Here is an 18928-nt window from a genome sequence, read left to right as displayed (position 1 = left end):
TTTAGCTTACAGATCTTACTGTGTTCTCTGCTACCATAAACTGAAAAGTGAATTGTCTTCTTTGACGTATAAACTATCCTCACCTTTATAGTTTCTTGTATTTTCTGAGAGAGAAAAGCTATCATCACAAATCTAAGTTTTAGTGCTCGTGAGATGACTTAAGCCACCACACCAGGCTCCAGGCAATGGTTCTCAACCTGTGGGTCATGACCCCTTTGGGAGGACCAAATGACCCTATCATAGGGCTCACCTAAGACCATATGAACAGATATTTACAATACAATTCATAACAGTAGCCAAATTATAGTTATGAAGTAGCAACAAAAATAATTTATGGTTGGGGTTCACCACAACACGAGGAACTGTACTGAAGGGTCGCAGCGCTAGGAAGACAGAACCACTGCACTAAGGGATCAGGTGTGAGGTGTGGACTTTCGCCCATGAGTTCACTTCGAGTGCCTCTGCCACACAAACGTAAGTATTTTCTCAAATGCAGTATTTCCCCTGCTTCCATGAAGTACTTTTCATTACTGTATGAAGGCATACAGCAAGCAGTGTATGGATCGCAAGCAAGGGCTCTGGAGCCAGACTGCCTGGGCCTGACTCAGCTCAACCACTCTCTGGTTTAGTCCTCTGGGTAAACTAGTCCTCTGGGTAAACTAACCTTCCTATGCTGGCTTCATCCCCTGATGACTTCAGCTGCTGACACTAGCTACTTGAGAAGGGGATTGAATGAGGTACACACTCAGATGCTGAGGCCCCAGAATGACACGGGGAGGCATGGGGAGGCACTCACAAGCGTCAGACCCCACAGTAACTGGCATCATCACCACCTCCACCTTCCCATTAACCTTTGGTGAGGTTTGTATGATTCAATTTGTTTGACTGGATTAAAAATATGTGTGTTAACAGTAGAGTTGCTCATGGGGTGTGCAGGGGTTACTCATGGGCTACTCAGTGATGTCAAAGCATATTTGACTGTTCTCGTCTGAACTGCAGTTTTGGTATCGGGTAGAGCAAAGCAAATATTCGGTCTCTCTGACCTATGAGTATAGGGTAAGCGGTATGATTCCGAGTACAGCTAGATGCTGATGTGAGCATAAATGACCAAGAGCCAGGGTCAGCAGACAAGTCTTTAGTCGGCTTACCTTTAGTCTGTCCTTGGGCAGCGCCACAACCCCTTGTTTAATGATTTCCAAGACTCTTTCCACTGACAGCTCAGCTCCAGCCTGTAGCAGCCTTGAGCTGAAGAAGGAGATCACCTGTAATGAAAGAGCCGTTTAAGGAAAAGACTTACTTATTTTGATTTTATGTGTTTTGCCTGCATGTATATATGTGCACTACCTGCATGCCTGGTGTCCACAGGTCAGAAGAGGGGGTCAGAGCCCTAGGAGCTGGAGTCACAGATGGCTGTGAGCCAGAATGTGGGTGTTGGGAACTGAACCAGGCCGTCTGCAAGAGCAGCCAGTGCTCTTAACCTCTGAGTCATCCTGCCAGCCCCAAAGTTATTGTTTCTCGATAATCTGTTTGTAGTCCTCCTGCCTCAACCTCCCAAGTAGCTGGGGTTACAGGTGTGTGACATGGAAGGCACACATTTAACCAGGCAGTTGTCTGACAAGCATTTTCAGAGACGCCCTTCTCACCTCAAGTCAGGGTTTCCTACTTCTGCTTTAAAGGACTGGATTCTGCTTTATCTGACCTCCTAGCCACAGACCCCTCTCTCTAGGGTTTGAGGGTCACACAAGAGTCAGCCCCGTGTATCATGGTGGTTATTCACGCTCGATTCAAGAGTCTTGATCCTGCCACCTCCATATTACCGTCCTTTATTTGTTCTTGGTTATGGAACCGCGCAGAGCAGAATGCGGAAAGAGAAAGTAGATCTTCAACGAGTCAATTTCCGAGCTTAAAAAGAGACCTCGGGAGAAGTCTTACCAGGAAAAGAATTTTAAGTTAATGGCTAAAATGGTATTTGGGGATTATCTATGATTTTAATTCATCCACAATGGTTTATTTTTGTTTTTGTTTTTTGTTTTTCGAGACAGAGTTTCTCTTTGTAATAGCCCTGGGCTGTGCTGGAACTCACTCTGTAGACCAGGCTGGCCTCAAACTCAGAGATTCACCTGCTTCTGCCTCCTGAGTGCTGGGATTAAAGGCGTGCACCACCATGCCTGGCCATCTGCAGCATTCCTACCCCGATCACCAGGGATAATCAACAGCAATCCACCATCACTTCCACTTGACGTCACCACAGAGTCTGAACTATGTAGTAAAATGCTAACATAGCCCCATTCCAGATCACTGAAAACTTGTAATTGAAAATTAAAAGCAGCGGGGTAAGGGTCTCACACTGGGTGAAGTCTGCTTTGCAAGTATGAGGAACAGAGTTCAGTTCCCAAAACTCACATAAAAAAATCCAGATGTAGAGGTGGTGGTGCATGCCTTGAATCCCAGCACTCGGGAGGCAGAGGCAGGCGGATCTCTGTGAGTTCGAGGCCAGCCTGGTCTACAAAGTGAGTTCCAGGACAGGCACCAAAACAATACAGAGAAACGTTGTCTCAAAAAACAAAACAAAACAAAACAAAACAAAACAAAAAAAAAAAACCAAACCAGGTTAAAAAAAACAGATATAGAAGCTCGTGCTTATGACCTGAATGGCAGGGAAGCAGAGGCAGGAGGGTTCCTGGGGCTTGTTGACCAGCTAGTCTACCCTACTAGGTGAGTTTCAGGTCACTGAAACACTGTCTCAGAAAAGAAAAAAGAAGTAAAGGAAGAAAGAAAGGTGTTCCGCTGGAGGAGTGACTCCTGGTCTCCACATGTGTGCAGACACGTGTGTGCACCTGCACACAGCAACATAAACATACATACCAAAATAAAACCCAAATTAACTGAAAGGGGAGCAGGGGATGTATCTTAGTGTTAGAATGCTCGGTAGCTCGTGGGGAACCCTGGGTTCACTCTTGAGTTCTGCAGAACCCATGCCGACCAACCAGTCCAACAAATCACAAAGAATGTCATGGCCATTTTCCAGAAATTATTATTAAAAGCACAATGTTACAGATCAGGAAGACGGCTGACCCCTAAGATATACAAAATGGTTTAAAAAAGGATATTGTCAATTTCATGTGACTTAACCTAATACTCATGCATAAATTAATTTCTTTGGCCAAAAATACTTAAAGAGTAGGAACATGTGTTAAAAAACATTCTAAGAAATAAAAAAAATAAATAAAATCAAGACCAAAACCAAAATCCAGTGAACTAGTTTATGACTAAAACTCAGAATGGATACGTGAGGCTTACATTTTTGACTATTTACTAAAAGCTGGTGTTTTGCCATTGGATGATAATCGGCATACAGTGTAGATACAGCACACACTGAATGGCTCTTAAATGTGACAGGCCATCAGAGGCGGTCACAAAGCCTCCTGACACCAACCCTGGGCCTGCTCAGAGACCACCAGACTGATGTCCCGGATGCTTCTGAAAGTCAGCCAGAATCTAGGCCAGAGGTCTTTAAACTTTTCTGACCAAATATGCCTACACGTTAAAACAAGTATGTACTTGTAATATGTTCCATTTATTTATAAGTCATGCAACATACTGCAGTATTAATTTTCAAAGGAGATTTAAAATCATTTTTATGTGTATGAGTGTGCATGGTCTGATGCCCAAGGCAGTCAGAAGAAGATATCAGATTCCTTGGAACTGGAGTAACAAGTGGTTGTGAACTGCCAGTGCTGGGAACTGAACTCTGGTCCTCTGCAAGAGCAGCCAGTGCTCTTAACCACTGAGCAACCTCTCCAGCCCAGCATTAATGTTTTATATATCATAAACTGAGCATAAAAAGACACGAATGGACTGCCAAGGTGGCTCAGTGAATAACAGTGCTTACTGTTAAGCCTGATGACCTACTCTCCGGAACCCATGTTGTGGAAGGAGAGAATGGACTCTCACAGGCTGTCCTCTGATCTTCACGCATGTGTCACGGCATGCCCACCCATATATATACACACACATATGTCTATCTATACATGTATATATTTATATACATGTATAAATATAACACAAAAGGAAATGAACAAGAGTGAGGTAAAGACAAAATGAACTCGATTTTAAAGAATTACTTGCTGTGGTGACTCAAAAGAATTTTGGTACTTATTAAACTATTATTGAAAAACCTGAGTAACTGGGTATCATAATTTCTGCTAATCACAAAGGCTTCACATCAATAGCAAACAAAATATAATTCCTAGAAAGACACTTTTTATGTTAATTTATCTATCCATCTGTCTGTCTATCTACATCTATCTATCTTGGGACAGGGTCTCTCTCTATAACCTTGGCTGTCCTAGAACTCACTCTGTAGACTAGGCTGGCCTTGAATTTACAGAGACCCGCCTGCCTCTGCCCCTGAGTGCTAGGATTAAAGGCGTGCGCTGTCACAGCGGGCAGACACATTACTGACTCTAGAGAACCAAACAGAAACCTCCCTAGCCAGGCTGATGGGCCCACTGCCTGAGAGACTGGTGGGAGCCTCACTTCTTCCATCTCATGAGGTGGCACCTATTCTAGGAGAAGAGGGTGCTGGCTTTGCATTGTCCTTCGTCACACATGCAGATCTGATTGCTTTTCTTTCAATACAATATAATACAATACAATACCTGGGGGATAAAAAGGACTTTCTCAAAGATTGTTGACTTGAATTTAGATCCTATAGGAACACAACTGCTTTTCTTTTTCTTTCCCTCCCTTCGTCCCTCCCATCCTTCCTTCCTTTGCCTTCTTTTTTGTGGGGGAATCCATGTTTTGCATATGCTAGGCAAGAGGTCTACACTGAGGGATATCCCCAGCCACTAGACCACTAGAACACAATGTAACACAGTGTGAGGGAGCCAGAGGGGAGTATGCCTGCCAAACCTGCATCCCGAGCACCTCCTTCATCTCTCAGAATACCTGGAGTTTGGTGGTTCACCCTGTGGCAGTGTCAGAGCCGATACTATACAGGAAGGGCTCTACTGCCAAGTAACAACTGCAGCCCAGTGCCAATACTGCTGGGAAAATGGAATCTCTTTTACATGAACAAACGAGTCTCTAGTGGGCCTGTCCCAGGATCTTGAGGGACACTGGTGCAACTTGTGGGGGGTTGCTGATCAAGACAACAAAACACTCACAATTGAAAGTCAAGTGGAACCCACAGCACTCATATACTTAGAGACACAACAGGCCAACAAAAGCATGAGTACTCACATATCACTTCACCAAAGAACAAAGTGATATGATGACAGGCCTGTTTTGTTCACTCTGTTCACTGACTTGCCTCTAAGCCATGAAAGAATTCTCCTGTCACCAGGAGAATGGCAGGGTGGCCATGTGGCCCAGTTCTAAGTAAATTTCATTCATTTATTTATTATATAGTTTAAAAAACTGTCTCATTTGTACATTTAAAGTTGACATTCTAATGTCTTTGCATTCAGAATGTCACTATTTTAGAAAATGATAAAAGGGGGGCTGGTTCAGTAGTTAAGAGCACTAGCTGCTGTTCCAGAGGACCTGGGTTCAATTCCCAGCACCCATATGGCAGCTCACAACTGTCTGTAATTCCAGTTTCAGGGTACCCAATACCCTCATGCAGGAATACATGCAGGCAAAATACCAATGCACATAAAATAAATAAATCTTAAAAAAAAAGCAGTACTTAAAAAATGATAAAAGAACTACTTCTAGAAGAGAAGTATACTTTCTACATTAGGAGGGAAGGAAGTGAACCGTTACTGGGTCTTTATCCTGGAGCATGCATTCTCTCCATGCTGTTTATTTCATGTCCACAGTGATTCTACAAGGCTGATAAAATCTCTTTCTACAGATGAGTAAATGTGATGACAAAAAGATGAGCAGATGAGAGTGTCAGGAACAGCTAGAGCTTAGATGCTCCCCTGAGTCTCCACCAATCCTCAGGCAACAAATGGAGCCCAGGCTTCAGACTTGGAGGTCTCCGATGTGCTGCCATAGTGCTAGGGATCAAACACAGGGCTCTTTGCATGTTAGGCAAGTGCTCTACCACCAAGTATGCTTTCAAAACAAAACAATTTGACCGACCGACCGACTGACCGACCGACCGACCTACCTACCTACCTACTGAAAACAAGGGTCTCCTTATGCAGCCAAAACTGGCCTAGAACTTGCAATTCTCCTGTCTCAGCTTCTGAGTGCTAGGATTACAGATATGTGCTGGTATGCCAAGATAAGCTTAGTGCTTAAAATAAGAAATACTAAAGATGAAGGATATAATGTAGGTTGTTGAGCCAAACATTTCAGACAAAATCAGAATTCAATACTAGCAAATCTTAAAAAAAAATTCAAAGAGCTTGTGTTTTCTACTAGCTGTTTAGAATTTGAAGATAACTACAGTGATGATGCCTATGATGTAGTGTAGTTTCTATCAACTCACACAACAACTAAAAACTGTGGTGATATTTTGTTTGTGCTCTAACAAATAAAGCTTGCCTGGAGATCAGAGTGCAGAGCTAGCTACTAGTTAGCCATAGAGGCCAGGCAGTGGTGGCATACACCTTTAATCCAAGCACTAGGGAGGAGGAAACAAGAAGTGATATGTCTGGGCGGAGAGAGGACTATAATGCAGGCAGAGACAAGAGTTTGGCAGGCCCCTTTTTCAGGCTGAGGAGTTGGCAAGATAAAAGGTGGCTGTGGTTTGTTCCTTTGTCTTTCTTATCTTTCGTATTTACCACTCTATCTCTGTGCTTTTATTATTAAGACCAATTAGGGTTCGTGCTACAAAAAAATCCAATCTAACCACCTGTTGTGAAGCAGTGAATAGCCTTACACCACAGGTTTACAGATATGAGCAGCTTTCCCAGGGTAGGTGAGGTGAAAGGAGCCAGTATGCGCTAGCCGGGCAAACATTCTTCCTTGCAAAATAGCCACCCTCCCAAGAATCAAAAGAGAAGCACTAGGTTTTTAAAATTTTATTTTTATTATGTTTAATTATGTGTATGTATCTGTACAGAAGTATGTGCACATGAAAGAGGCCTGAGCCTCCTGGAGCTGTTGTTATGAGCAGTTGTGAGCTGCCTGACATCAGGTGCTGGGAACAGAACTTGTGTGGTGATATTTTATCTGTGCACCCCAATAGAGCTTATCTGGAGATCAAAGGGAAAAGCCAGCCACTATATTAAATATAGAAGTCAGGCAATGGTAGCACATGCCTTTAATCCTAGCATTCTGGAGGCAGAGATTCATCTGAATCTCTGTGAGTTCAAGGCCACACTGGGAACAGAGCCAGGCATGGTGGCACATGCCTTTAATTCCCAGCACTAGTTAACCATAGAGGTCTGGAGGTCTATACAGACAGACAGGAAGTGAGAGAGCTGGGCGGAAAGAGGAAAGTGATGTGGCTAGGGGGAGAGAGCAAGTAAGAAGGCAGAGCACAGAAAGGCGTATAGGTGGGTATACAGGAAGTAGCTCTCTCTTAGGCTGAGGATTTCCTAGCAGTAAGAACGTGGCTGGCTTCTTTCTGCTTCTCTGATCTCTCAATTTTCACCCCAATATCTGGCCCTGGGTTTTTTTTTTTTAAGACTGTTTAGCAATTTGTCTTACAAACTTGGGTCCTCCAGAAGAGCGCCTTGCCCTGCAAGCGCAAGGCCCTGGGTTCAGTCCTCAGCTCCGGTTAAAAAAAAAGAAAGAAAGAAAAAAAGAAGAGTCATTGAGGCAGGGTCTCACTATGTAGCTCTAGCTGTCCTGGAACTCACCATGCAGACCAGACTGGCTTCAAACTCACAGAGATCCTCCTGCCTCTGTCTTCTGAATGTTGGGATTAAAGGAATAGGCTACATATGGCTTGTTTTTTTTCCCAAAGGCACTAATAAACATGTTTTAGAAAGCAAAAAATGATGTATTTCCTCATTATTTGTTTGGTTTTCCCCCAAGCTTTTTTTTTGGGGGGGGTGGGGGGGATAGGGGAGGATGACAGGACTCACTGTGCAGCCTTGGCTGGCCTGCCTGCCTCTGCCTCCTGAATGCTGCGACTAGAGGCATGTGCTTTTGTTTTATTTTATTTATTTATTTATTTATTTATTTATTTATTTATTTATTTATTTATTTATTTATTTATTTTTCCAAGACAGGGTTTCCCTGTGTAGCTTTGGAACCTGTCCTAGAACTCACTTTGTAGACCAGGCTGCCCTCGAACTCAGAGATCCGCCTGCCTCTGCCTCCTGAGTGCTGGGATTAGAGGCGTGTGTTTTTGTTTTAATCAACATATATTTTGACAGTCTACTCAATGTAAGATCTTGCTTTCTGCTTTCAGGAAAGGTGGTGTACACTGGGCAGGTAAGAGACGAGAGTGTACGAGAGCAGAGACCAAGAAGAGTGCTCAAGATGATGTCTACATCTGGGATGTGTACCAGCAGTGTGATTTGTAGGATGCTCAACTGCTCCCAAAGGTGGCATCATGCCGTGGTGTAGAGAACACACTTGCTGGTAAACAGCTTGGCTTTAAATCTTAGCTCTCTACAAAGTCTTGGCAAGTTGTTTCATTTCTTCATGCTCAGTGTCCCGATCTGTAAGTGATGTAACGTACAGTGCCTGCCTGATGGTCAGCTGAGAGAATTAGGTTATCTGGATAGTAAAAAGTCCTTACATACAGTGAGTGCTCACAGGATGTCACCATTAGTCTATATTAGTGCTTTAATTTACCTTTGTGACAAAAATCAGCTCTTACAAATCATATCTATGTGCAGTGTTGTGTCGGGATCTAGAGCACCAAGGAAGGAAGCACATTGATTGGCTAAATGCAGCAGTGGTAGTCCTGTGCTTAGGTTTCACGTAACAGACTAATCTCAAGCTTTATCATTATTGATTCCTACGCTGTGGATGAAGGGACTTTGTCAAAGGTCATCTTATTTAAAGTAGCAGTACAATATGAAGCCTGAAGCAAATTCCAGTAAAGTTTTCCATATTAAAACCAGCATCATTATCATGAGCTTAATACACTGCTAATGCCAACTGAAACTTTTTTAATTTTAACATGGATTTGCATAAAAATATTCTCTTTCAAAATACAGATGAGTTTCATTATTTTCAGAAAAATTAGAAGTTAGTCCTAGATACAGGCAGTTTTCTTTAATACTTATTTGAATAGTTTTTTTTTATCATAAAAATGTTTTAAATAAAAGCTTTTCCTGAATCTAAGCCTGTTGTCTGTTTTTACAAATAAAGTTTTATTGAAATGCAGCCATGCTCATTGGTTTCTGTATTTCCTATGGTAGCTACTGAATTACCACCTTTTCTGGATCTCACTCTATAGCCCAGGGCTGTCCTCGAACTCACAGAGATCCGCCTGCCTCTGCCTCCCAAGCGCTGAGATTAAAGGTGTGTGCCACCACCGCCCGGCCACATCTGGCTTTTACATGGGTGATAGGGAATCAAATTCAGCCCCAACACTGCCATCGTCTCCCACCCTCCATTTCTTTTTGTAGAACCAAGTTTTTGCCAAGTATGGATTTTTGTTCAGATAAGTTCCTTGGGATTTCTTGCAGTGTATCTCTAATAGCAGTAGGCGTTCTCTGTCTGAAAGTATCTTCATTATGGTCTAGATTCTAGAGATTGTGTCTATGGAATGTAGATTCTAGGTCACCAAGACTTCCCCATCTCACTGTACAGTTTTTGACAAGGAGATGAGTCCTGTTACTGTCTGTCTTCCTCCATTCTAAGTGCTTGTCGATACAACACTTCTCTTTTCTCTAACTGCAGTTAAGTCTGTATTTTCTCTTTTCTTTACATTCTAAATATTTAAATAGTGTGTGGGTGTTAAATGGACTTATCCTGCCTGGAGTTCTCTGAGTCTTGGATCTGTGCTTTGACAGCCTTTTCCCTTCCTTCCTTCCTTCCTTCCTTCCTTCCTTCCTTCCTTCCTTCCTTCCTTCCTTCCTTCCTTTCTTCCCTTCCTTCCTCCCTCCCTCCCCCCTCCCTCCCTCCCTCCCTCCCTCCCTCCTTCCTTCCTTCCTTTCTTTGATACAGGGTTTCTCTGTGTTGCCCTGGCTGTCCTGGAACTCACTCTGTAGACCAGGCTGGCTTTGAACTCACAGAGATCTATCTGCCTGCCTCTGCCCCTTGAGTGCTGGGATTAAAGGCATGCGACACCACCACCTGGCCCTTTTTATTTCTTTAGGCCTGCTCTTTCTCTTTTCCTTCTGACACTAATTACATGTATGTTGGACCATCTGATGTCATCTTCCAGTTCTTGGATATTCCATTCTCATTTCCCACATTTTTCTTTGTGTTTGTTAGCATTATTTCTAGTGATCTATCTTTAAAAATCATATCCCCTATCCCTTGGCTACACCCAGGCCTATTGATGAGCAAGTCATGGCAATTCTTTGCCACAGCAATCCATTTTATTTTTTTCCTTGTAGTGTCCATCTCTGGGTTTCTCTAGCTGTTTATACATGCTGTCATCTATTCTACCAGGTAAGGAGTCAGCAAACTTTTCCTATAAAGGACAAGGGAGAAAGTACTGTAGGCTCTGTGAGTCACAGAGACGGCTCTATTATACAGTATTCATTAAAACTAAAGCCGGGCGGTGGTGGCGCACACCTTTGATCCCAGCACTCGGGAGGCAGAGGCAGGCGGATCTCTGTGAGTTTGAGGCCAGTCTGGTCTACAGAGTGAGTTCCAGGAGAGCCAGGGCTGTTATACAGAGAAACCCTGTCTCGAAAAACTAAAAGCAAAACAAAACAATGCAAACAAAACCTGTAGATGATGCTGTCCTCAGTTCAGAGGCTGTACAAGCCATGCCTCAGTCTGGATTTGGCTGGGGGTCATGCTTTGTTGGCAGTCATCTTAGACATTTTAATGACATTAATCATACTTTAAGTGTTTGGTTGATAGTTTTAACATCTGAATCATCACTGAGTCTACTCTGTTGTTTCTTGATAATACATTTTATGGATTTTTTTTTTTTTTATCTCATTGTGTTTGGTTTAGTACTGGATGAAATAATTTATTCAGAAGGTAAACTGGACTGGAGACTGTTGCTGCCATGGCTCCCGTCAGCGTACCTCAGCATCTAGTGAGCCTTTTCTTTAGGACCTGCGGGTGTACAGGCTTTAACAGTCACCCTCCACCTTCTGCTTCTGGATATCCCTGGTGTCTGAACTTGGTTCCTATCCATGTTGTTGATCCTTTCTCAGTACTGGATGGCTGTTGCTTATGACTCAGCACTTGCTAGGCTAGTGGCAAAAGGCAGTGGGTTCTGAGTTACTCTGGACCTGCTATTCTAAAACTAAGTGTTTAAGCAGGTTGTATGTCTGGGGCTGGCTGGGACAGTTTCCCTTATCTTTTTTACTTTTTTTCCCCCATGGCAGCCAAATAATTCTATGGTGATAGACAGACACTTCTAATGGTAATTCTTAAAGGCTAATGCAGTGTCTTTACCCTTCCTCCCAAATAGGTGTTGTTTTCTTCCATTTTTTGTAGTAACCAAGTGTCCTAAGGGCAACAAAGTGTGGTACCCACAACAGTGTAAGATTTCTGTACCCCTGTGAGAAAAGGGTCCAGCAGGGTCACAGGGACAAATACTAGTTCATGTCTGCAGCTCCTGGGCAAACTAGCATTTTCACTATAAAACATATTTGAGTATAAATTACCCATGTTTGGGGTCTTAAGTGTTTTGTCGTGTTATCTCAGGTTATTCTTATCCTCAGGCAAATTTTTAAATCGACACTTGACTTCTCATTCACTTGCATGGTAGCGGTCTGGTCCTTCTGTGCTGTGACACAGGGATCCAGTCCTGGCATCTCACCTAAATTTAGAGAATGGTGGGGGAGTGGGCCTGTTCCTTCTTGGGATCGAGGCATTCTGGCTGCCCTGTGACCTCAGCTCAGTGATGGGCAAAACAAAAACACAAAACAAAATCCCAAACCAAACAAACAACTCCCCAAACCACCACTACCACAAAAAAACAAACAATAACAACAAAATCCCCTCATGCCTTTCTATTTTTTTTTTCTTTGTTGAGTGGAATGTGGTGGTATAAATAAAGTTGCCTGGGGTCAGAGCTATTAGAGCCATAGCAAGTGCGTGGCAGTGGTGGCATACGCCTTTAAGGACCTGGAGGGCGGTACATACAGGCAGTGACGAGGCAGTCACATGATTGGGTTTACAACCAATGAGAAGCCAGAACAAGGAGAATATAGAGACAGACACACAGGAAGTAGGGCTCTCTCTTTCGGAGAGCTCTCTTGGCTGAGGAGGATCCCTGAATCAGGAAGGGTGAGGCTCTTGGCTCTGACCTCTTGGCTTTCTTCTCTGAATTGGCTCTGTGTTTCTTGTCTGATAAGACCGTTGGCTACATCTACACTGAATTACATCTACAGTGGAAATTCTTTCATTGTCTTCTATCAGGAAATTTAGTTTTTAGTAGTAAATTTATTGAGGTATAGTTTATCATGCAATAGAAGGACTTGCTCATTTTAACTGAACAGTTTAATGAGTTGACAAATGAGTACCTATTACCTGGCCTCACCCATCTTCTCAACATGCCTCCTCCCATTCTTTCCCAGACAGTTATCCTTTACCTCATCTCACCCCTCTGTTCTCAGCCTAGAACACTCTGCATCTAGGGAGCAACGGGGCTCACTATCTACCTCTTTCCAGTCTTGTTTCAAATGCATTTCAGGGAGGCAGCTCTCAGAGATATTTTAATGCACATAAGTAGCATGGTTACCAACAGTATTTCCCATTTTCACTACTACTGCAATACAGAATACAAACTGACTGGACTCTGCAGAGTATGATCCTGAAGGAGAGGAAACAGTAAGAGATTCCTGCTTGTGTGGATGGTTAGATCAGATGGTTCTCAGGGATAAAGAGGCAAATAAAGAGAAATTGACTGGGTGAGGAGGGAGGCATGCTGAGCAGGCATGGGCCTTATTATTACACCATTTGACCTTGACTTCTTGCTCTACCATTTCTGTATTGGATGGCTGTGAGCAAACCAATCTTTCTAACCCTGTTTCATTATGTGTAAATTGAGGATTAAATTGACTATACCTCAGAGACTTATTTTACAGTGAAGGTTAAGGTATGACATGTAATGCCAGGCAAGCATACGACAAAAGCAAAAACGAAGAAGCAGGAGAGGAGAAAAGAAACAAATGGCTTAAATGCAAATTTAAAATTAAATCTTCCAAAGGATGTGCTAGCTCAAAGACCTACCGTCATCACATCTGTGACCACAGGGTTCCTGGCTCCGGGCTAGCACGTTGTCAGAAACACAAAGAAAACCTTGACTACCACAGTGGACAGTACTGGGAATTAAACAGCATTTCCCCTCAAGAGATTGCAGGTGTATAATCATCTATCTAACTGCACGTACTGAAGAGACCACCCACAAAGGAAGAGAGGGAAAGAGGAAGTGAAAGGAGGGGCGAGGGAGGAAGAAGATGGGACGATATGTGTGCTGGCTAATTTGATGCCAACTTGACACAAGCTAGAGTTATGTAAAAGGAGAGAACCTCATCGAGACATGCCTCTGTAAGATCCAGCTGTCGGGCATTTTCTTAATTAGTGATCGATGGGGGAGGGCCCTTCCATTGGTGGGTGGTGCCATCCCTGGGCTAGTGGTCCTGGGTTCTATAAGAAAGTAGGCTGAGCAAGCCATGGGGAGCAAGCCAGGAAGTGGCACCCCTCCATGGCCTCTGCATCAACGCCTGCCTCCAGGTTCCTGCCCTGCTTGAGTTCCTGTCCTCACCGTTTTTGATAATGAACTGTTAAATGGAACTATGAGTGAAATAAACCCTTGCCTCCCAAGTTGCTTTGGCCATGGTCTTTCATCACAGCAACAGCAACCCTAACTAGGATACCGTGGAGGAAAGCAAGAGCTAGGTTAGGAAGAGGAAGGCCAGACACAGCCAATGGGACATTACAAAGTGGAGACATGGAGGCCAGTAAGGATTACCATTACTAAACATTTTTATAATGCAAAGATCTGGATAAACTTGGAAAATAAAGACTATTCTCTACCCTGCAGTTTGAAAAAGACACACTTAGAAAAAAATGGAAGAGACTACTCCACCATTGAAATATCCATTCTCAGGCCACACTTGTAGGTATCATCATACATCCAAGTGTCCCAAGCATAAAAGGCCACAATGGCATTAGATTGACTTAGAAAGATAAAAGGGCAGAAAACACAGCATGCCATCAGTACAGCCACAGGGGATTCTCCTGGGAACCCTCTTTGTACCCTGGCAGGCCTTGAACTTGCCATCTTACTGCCTAAGCCTCTTGAGGAGCTGTGGCAAACGTGTGCCACGAGGTCCAGTGGCAAGTCCTTACAGTAGCTTCACAGATAGTCTCTGTCCCTTCAGGATCAGCTCAGATGTAAGAGAATCAGACTACTGCGGGTGGATGCAGCAGCCATCCCAGCTTAGAAAACTTGTGCCCAAGAGAAACCAACACCGTGACAGTTTAAGCTTCTGGGTCCCCATAAAGGACATACTTCGTCATGAGATCTCTTACTTTTAAAAGCCCCAAACTATTGCTTCTCACTAGATATTTACAGTTCTTCCCAGTGTAGACTCAGCTTGCCGGTCAAATGCCATTCTGTCACAGCTTCGTACCGTAGCGGGGTTGCTCGGTGGCACAGCTGGCAGCCCACCTTCATTAGCTTTCCAGGGGACCGAGCTAGATGCAGCTTAGCACCGTTTCCTATGCACGCTGAGAAAGGGTTTTGTTATCCCTTTAATTCACGGGCATCAGGATTCTTAAATCTAAGTGCTTCACTTCCAAAAAGAAACAGCAATGAATTTGTCAAATGAATTCTGCTCTACAAAGCTGTTTTCCCAGGGAAGAGCATTGTCCACCCAACAATCCAGTCCTTAACACTGCCATAAGAGTGGCCTGTGCAGAGGAAGGGGTGAGAGCACCTAGGGTCTGCGTACCTTTTCCCGAGAGTCAGGATCAGGACTGGGGCTGCATTCTCCCTCCCCTGGTGTTTACATTCTTTTCTTACACGAAAGCATGCAGTTAACATAAAACCTGAAACTGTACAGCAAAGTCTATAGTTTTTACCCATCTTATTACAGAAGGCAGGGGCAGCCTGTCATGGGTATCTCTGGGGTAATAATTTTTTTCATGGTTTTATTAATGCCAACTGTGATTCCAGGGGATGCGACCTGCTCTTCTGGCCTCCTTGGGCATAGCATGCATGTGGTATACATACACACATGTAGGCAAAACAGCCATACACATTAAAAAAATCAAAGTAGGAGTTTATGAAAATTAAATCCAATGTTAAGAAGGAAGATTTGGAACCAGAAAAAATATTTTTGTGCTCCCAACCAAGGGGATCAATCCCAAGGTTTCCTGTGAGTTAAACGGATACGGCCTGCCTCTGTACTATCCCTCTGCTCACTAGAAAAGAAATAATTGAGATGTAACTGGAGGAGGTTCTCATATATGCAAATACCAACAAATCTACCTGGAGCACTAGTTCACAATGGCGAGGATTAAAGAACTGCCTAAAATGTCAAGTCTCAGTTGAGGAAATAAACACTTGTACTGGGCTTTTGCATTATGGCTGCAGTGGAGCTAACTAGAAAATGCCCAACGCTGGTGTACACACTCGTGTGATGCACAAGCTGGTGTAACACTCGTGTGGTACACAAGATTCGGAAAAGGAGGAGGAGATGCAGCCTGATGTCTTGCTCTGGTTGCAACCCTGAGAGACACAGGAAAGCACTGATTAAACTACCAGCAAAGAGCTTTTTTCCTCCCCTCTTACCCATCTCCAGGGTCTTCTAATGTTTCTGAGGCTGGCCTTGAACTCAGACACTTCTGCTTCACCTTCCTGACTGCTGCGATCAGTGGTTTGTACCACTACATCAAGAAGCAATTTATTTATTTTTTTAATTTCTCTTTGTCGGTGGCTTTGCGGAGCAGGTCAGTGACTGGTCTGCTACAACACTCTCCCCTGGAGCTCCTTTCACAGGCCGTTCTGAGGACCCCAGAGCACTCAGCCGTTGTCACGTGCTGTGCAGTAAGAGACTGGAATGGAGGGAGTTGAGGCTGACTTCAGTTCAGTGCTCACCAATCTATACCAGACTACTGGAGTGGGAACACAAGTCTACTTTGATAAACTGCCTTATGAGGATGGATAGAGAAAGAATGAAATATCAGAAGCCTGACCAGAAACTATGCACATATTCAGGTATCACATACAAAGCCAAGAGGCATTTAGAAGCCATTCCCTACTCCTACCCCAGCTTGGAGCAACCTCTCCTAACTCAGTCTTTGAAACCCTGCAGACAGCTTGTGGAGCCCTGGAGGGAGCCTGACGGCTCTCACCTGAGAACAACGGCTGGCCTGAGGAATAAGGTCTGATGATAGTGATGTGAGGAGGCTCCCAAGAACAAGACTCACAGAGAAATAGCAGGGGAGAAATAACTCCCCCCAATTTGACACCAATGAACATCAATCTTTAGTCTGAAAGTGACTGATGACAACCAAGGTAAAGAAAACCAAGACATTGCACAAGGAAAGGATGGGGAGACCAGAAATCCGAGGGAGGAATGGAAGAACAAAACATTTTCAGGGCTGCAGAGATGGCTCAGTGGGTGAGAATCTGAGTCTGGAGTCTCAGAAGACAAATGAAGCTGGGTCTGGTAATGCACATCTGTAATCACAGTGTGTCTGCGGTGAGATGGCAGGCCACCATGACACACCGACGTGAAAAAGAAACCCTGGGCAGGCCGAGTCAGGCCGCCATGACACACAGATGTGAAAAAGAAACCCTGGCTCAAACAAGGCAGAACCAACAGCTGAGATGTGACTACAGCACACACTGCCCTGCTCATACATACAACATACACACATGGACACAAACATATACATACAAAAGATAAAAATATTTCCATACATCAGAAATCGAAATACTTAAAAAACTGTATTTCAAGCCGGGCAGTGGTGACACGAACCTTTAATCCCAGCACTCGGGAGGCAGAGCCAGGTGGATCTCTGTGAGTTTGAGGCCAGCCTGGTCTACAGAGCGAGATCCAGGACAGGCTCCAAAGCTACACAGAGAAACCCTGTCTCGAAAAACAAAAAACAAAAAATAAAAAAAACCGTGTTTTAAATCTGGAAGTGAAAACTATGAGTGGTTTGAACATAAAGAAACGATACATGGTGGAGGGTATGTGGTCACTATGCATACAAGCCCCCTCATTTTCATGTGTATATATGCACGTCTGCATGGGTGTGGGTGCACAAGCGTACATACGCATGTGAGGGCCTGAGGTTGTTATGGAGAACCATCTTTGATTACTGCCTTAGTTATTACTTTTCTATTGCTTTGTTAAGACACCTTGGCCAGGCCAATTTATAAAGGAAAGTGTCTGATTTGGACCTCATGGTTAGGGGGTTGGAGTCCATGACCTTCATGGCATGGACCATGGGAGCAGACAGGGAGACAAGGTGCTAGAGCTTTATATCATGAACTCACATGTTGAGACACAACCACAAAGCACAGGGGTGGAGGAGTGGGGGGACGGGACTGTCACTGGGAATGGTGCAGGTCTCTTTAAACCTCAAGCCCTGTCCCCAGTGATACACTTCAAGAAGGCCACACCCCCTAGTCCTTCCCAAACAATTCTACCAGCTGGGGACCAAGTATTCAAATACAGGACCCTATGGAGGCCGTTCTCCTTCAGACCACCACATTTATGCTTATTCACTGAGGTCTCTGACTCAAACTCAGCTCATCAGTGGGGCTAACCTCTCTGGCTACCTTACTTTAGGGAGTCTCCTGTCTCTGACTTCCAAGACTGGAATCAGAGGTGGGCTGTCAGACCCACCTGGCATACACATATCCTTTAGGGATCCAAACTCTCGCCTGGCCCATGCTTTAACCAGTAAGCCACATCCTCAGCTCATACATACATATACTGAAATACCACACTCTATCCTGTAAGCACATTATTTATCAATTAAAAAGTGCTCACATTTCACCTTTCCCCCAGAAAACTACTGTAGTGTGTGTGCTCTGCCAACAGCAGGGACAGTAAGTGGACGGCACAGGAAGCAGCTGGACCAAAGGAGAACAGGGAGGGAATTCCCAGCTGCTCAGAAGCAGCAGCATACAGTGGGAGCAGCCGGCGGCAGGAGGTTAGGGAAGGGAAGAGCAGAGTGCTAGCTGCTTGAGCACTTTGAGAGGAGTCTCTGGTCCTGTCAGGAAGTCTTGAGCTGTGTTAGTGACTACACATCTGCGATATGTCACCAAGAAAGGCCTCAATCTGCAGCAGAACTGCAGTATGAACAAGGAATAACTCACAGAGACCTGTCTCTGCCTCCCCAGTGCTGGGATTAAAGGCATGCACCATCACGCCCAGCCTGGCAAAAGATTTAAGTAGAGCTTCACAAAACAGTTAATTCCAATGTTGAATCTCCATGAAACTTGCCTATCCTCACTAGCAATCAAGGAATTACAAGGTAAAATTGTAATGAGATGCCGTTACAGGATGGGTAAAACTAGATGTAGAACCTCAGACGGTTGAACCTTGAACGGGGGGGGGGGGGGGGGGGGTGCCCCGTGGTAACCCCTGTGGTTTGATACACATCACCTGGCAACTCCACAGTGTTGGTCCCTAGCTGGTGGTGCTGTTCTGGGAGGCGAAGAGTCCTTAGGAGGTGGGCTGAGCTTTGCAATGTTCCGCTCGGTCCTCAGTCCTTCCTCTACTCTCTGCTTCCTATTTACCATGAGGTGCAGCCTCCTTTCCACAGGTTTCTGCTGTGATGGTGTCATTGAGGGTGAGGACTAAGGTCTGAAACCTCAGCAAGTGTGACTCAGCATGCATCTAACCTCTCCTATGTTGTCCCTCAGGCACGTCAGTCACAGGGACAGAGAGCTAACTAA

General features: G+C 44.3%; 1 protein-coding gene across 8 annotated transcripts in view; it reads right to left on the bottom strand.

Moving 5' to 3' along the window:
• Dym (dymeclin) overlaps positions 1-18928 on the bottom strand; it is a 305354-nt gene that overhangs the window by 50512 nt on the left and 235914 nt on the right. For all 8 annotated transcript variants that reach the window (XM_052742555.1, XM_052742554.1, XM_052742561.1 and 5 more), the window contains one exon: positions 1149-1262. In XM_052742555.1, coding sequence (XP_052598515.1) covers positions 1149-1262 — 114 coding nt within the window. The remainder of the gene's footprint in view (positions 1-1148; positions 1263-18928) is intronic.

This window comes from Peromyscus californicus, unplaced genomic scaffold (genome assembly GCF_007827085.1).
Source record: "Peromyscus californicus insignis strain IS unplaced genomic scaffold, ASM782708v3 Scaffold_17__1_contigs__length_78620276, whole genome shotgun sequence".
Lineage (NCBI taxonomy): Eukaryota > Metazoa > Chordata > Mammalia > Rodentia > Cricetidae > Peromyscus > Peromyscus californicus.
This window is presented reverse-complemented; position numbering and strand designations above follow the sequence as displayed.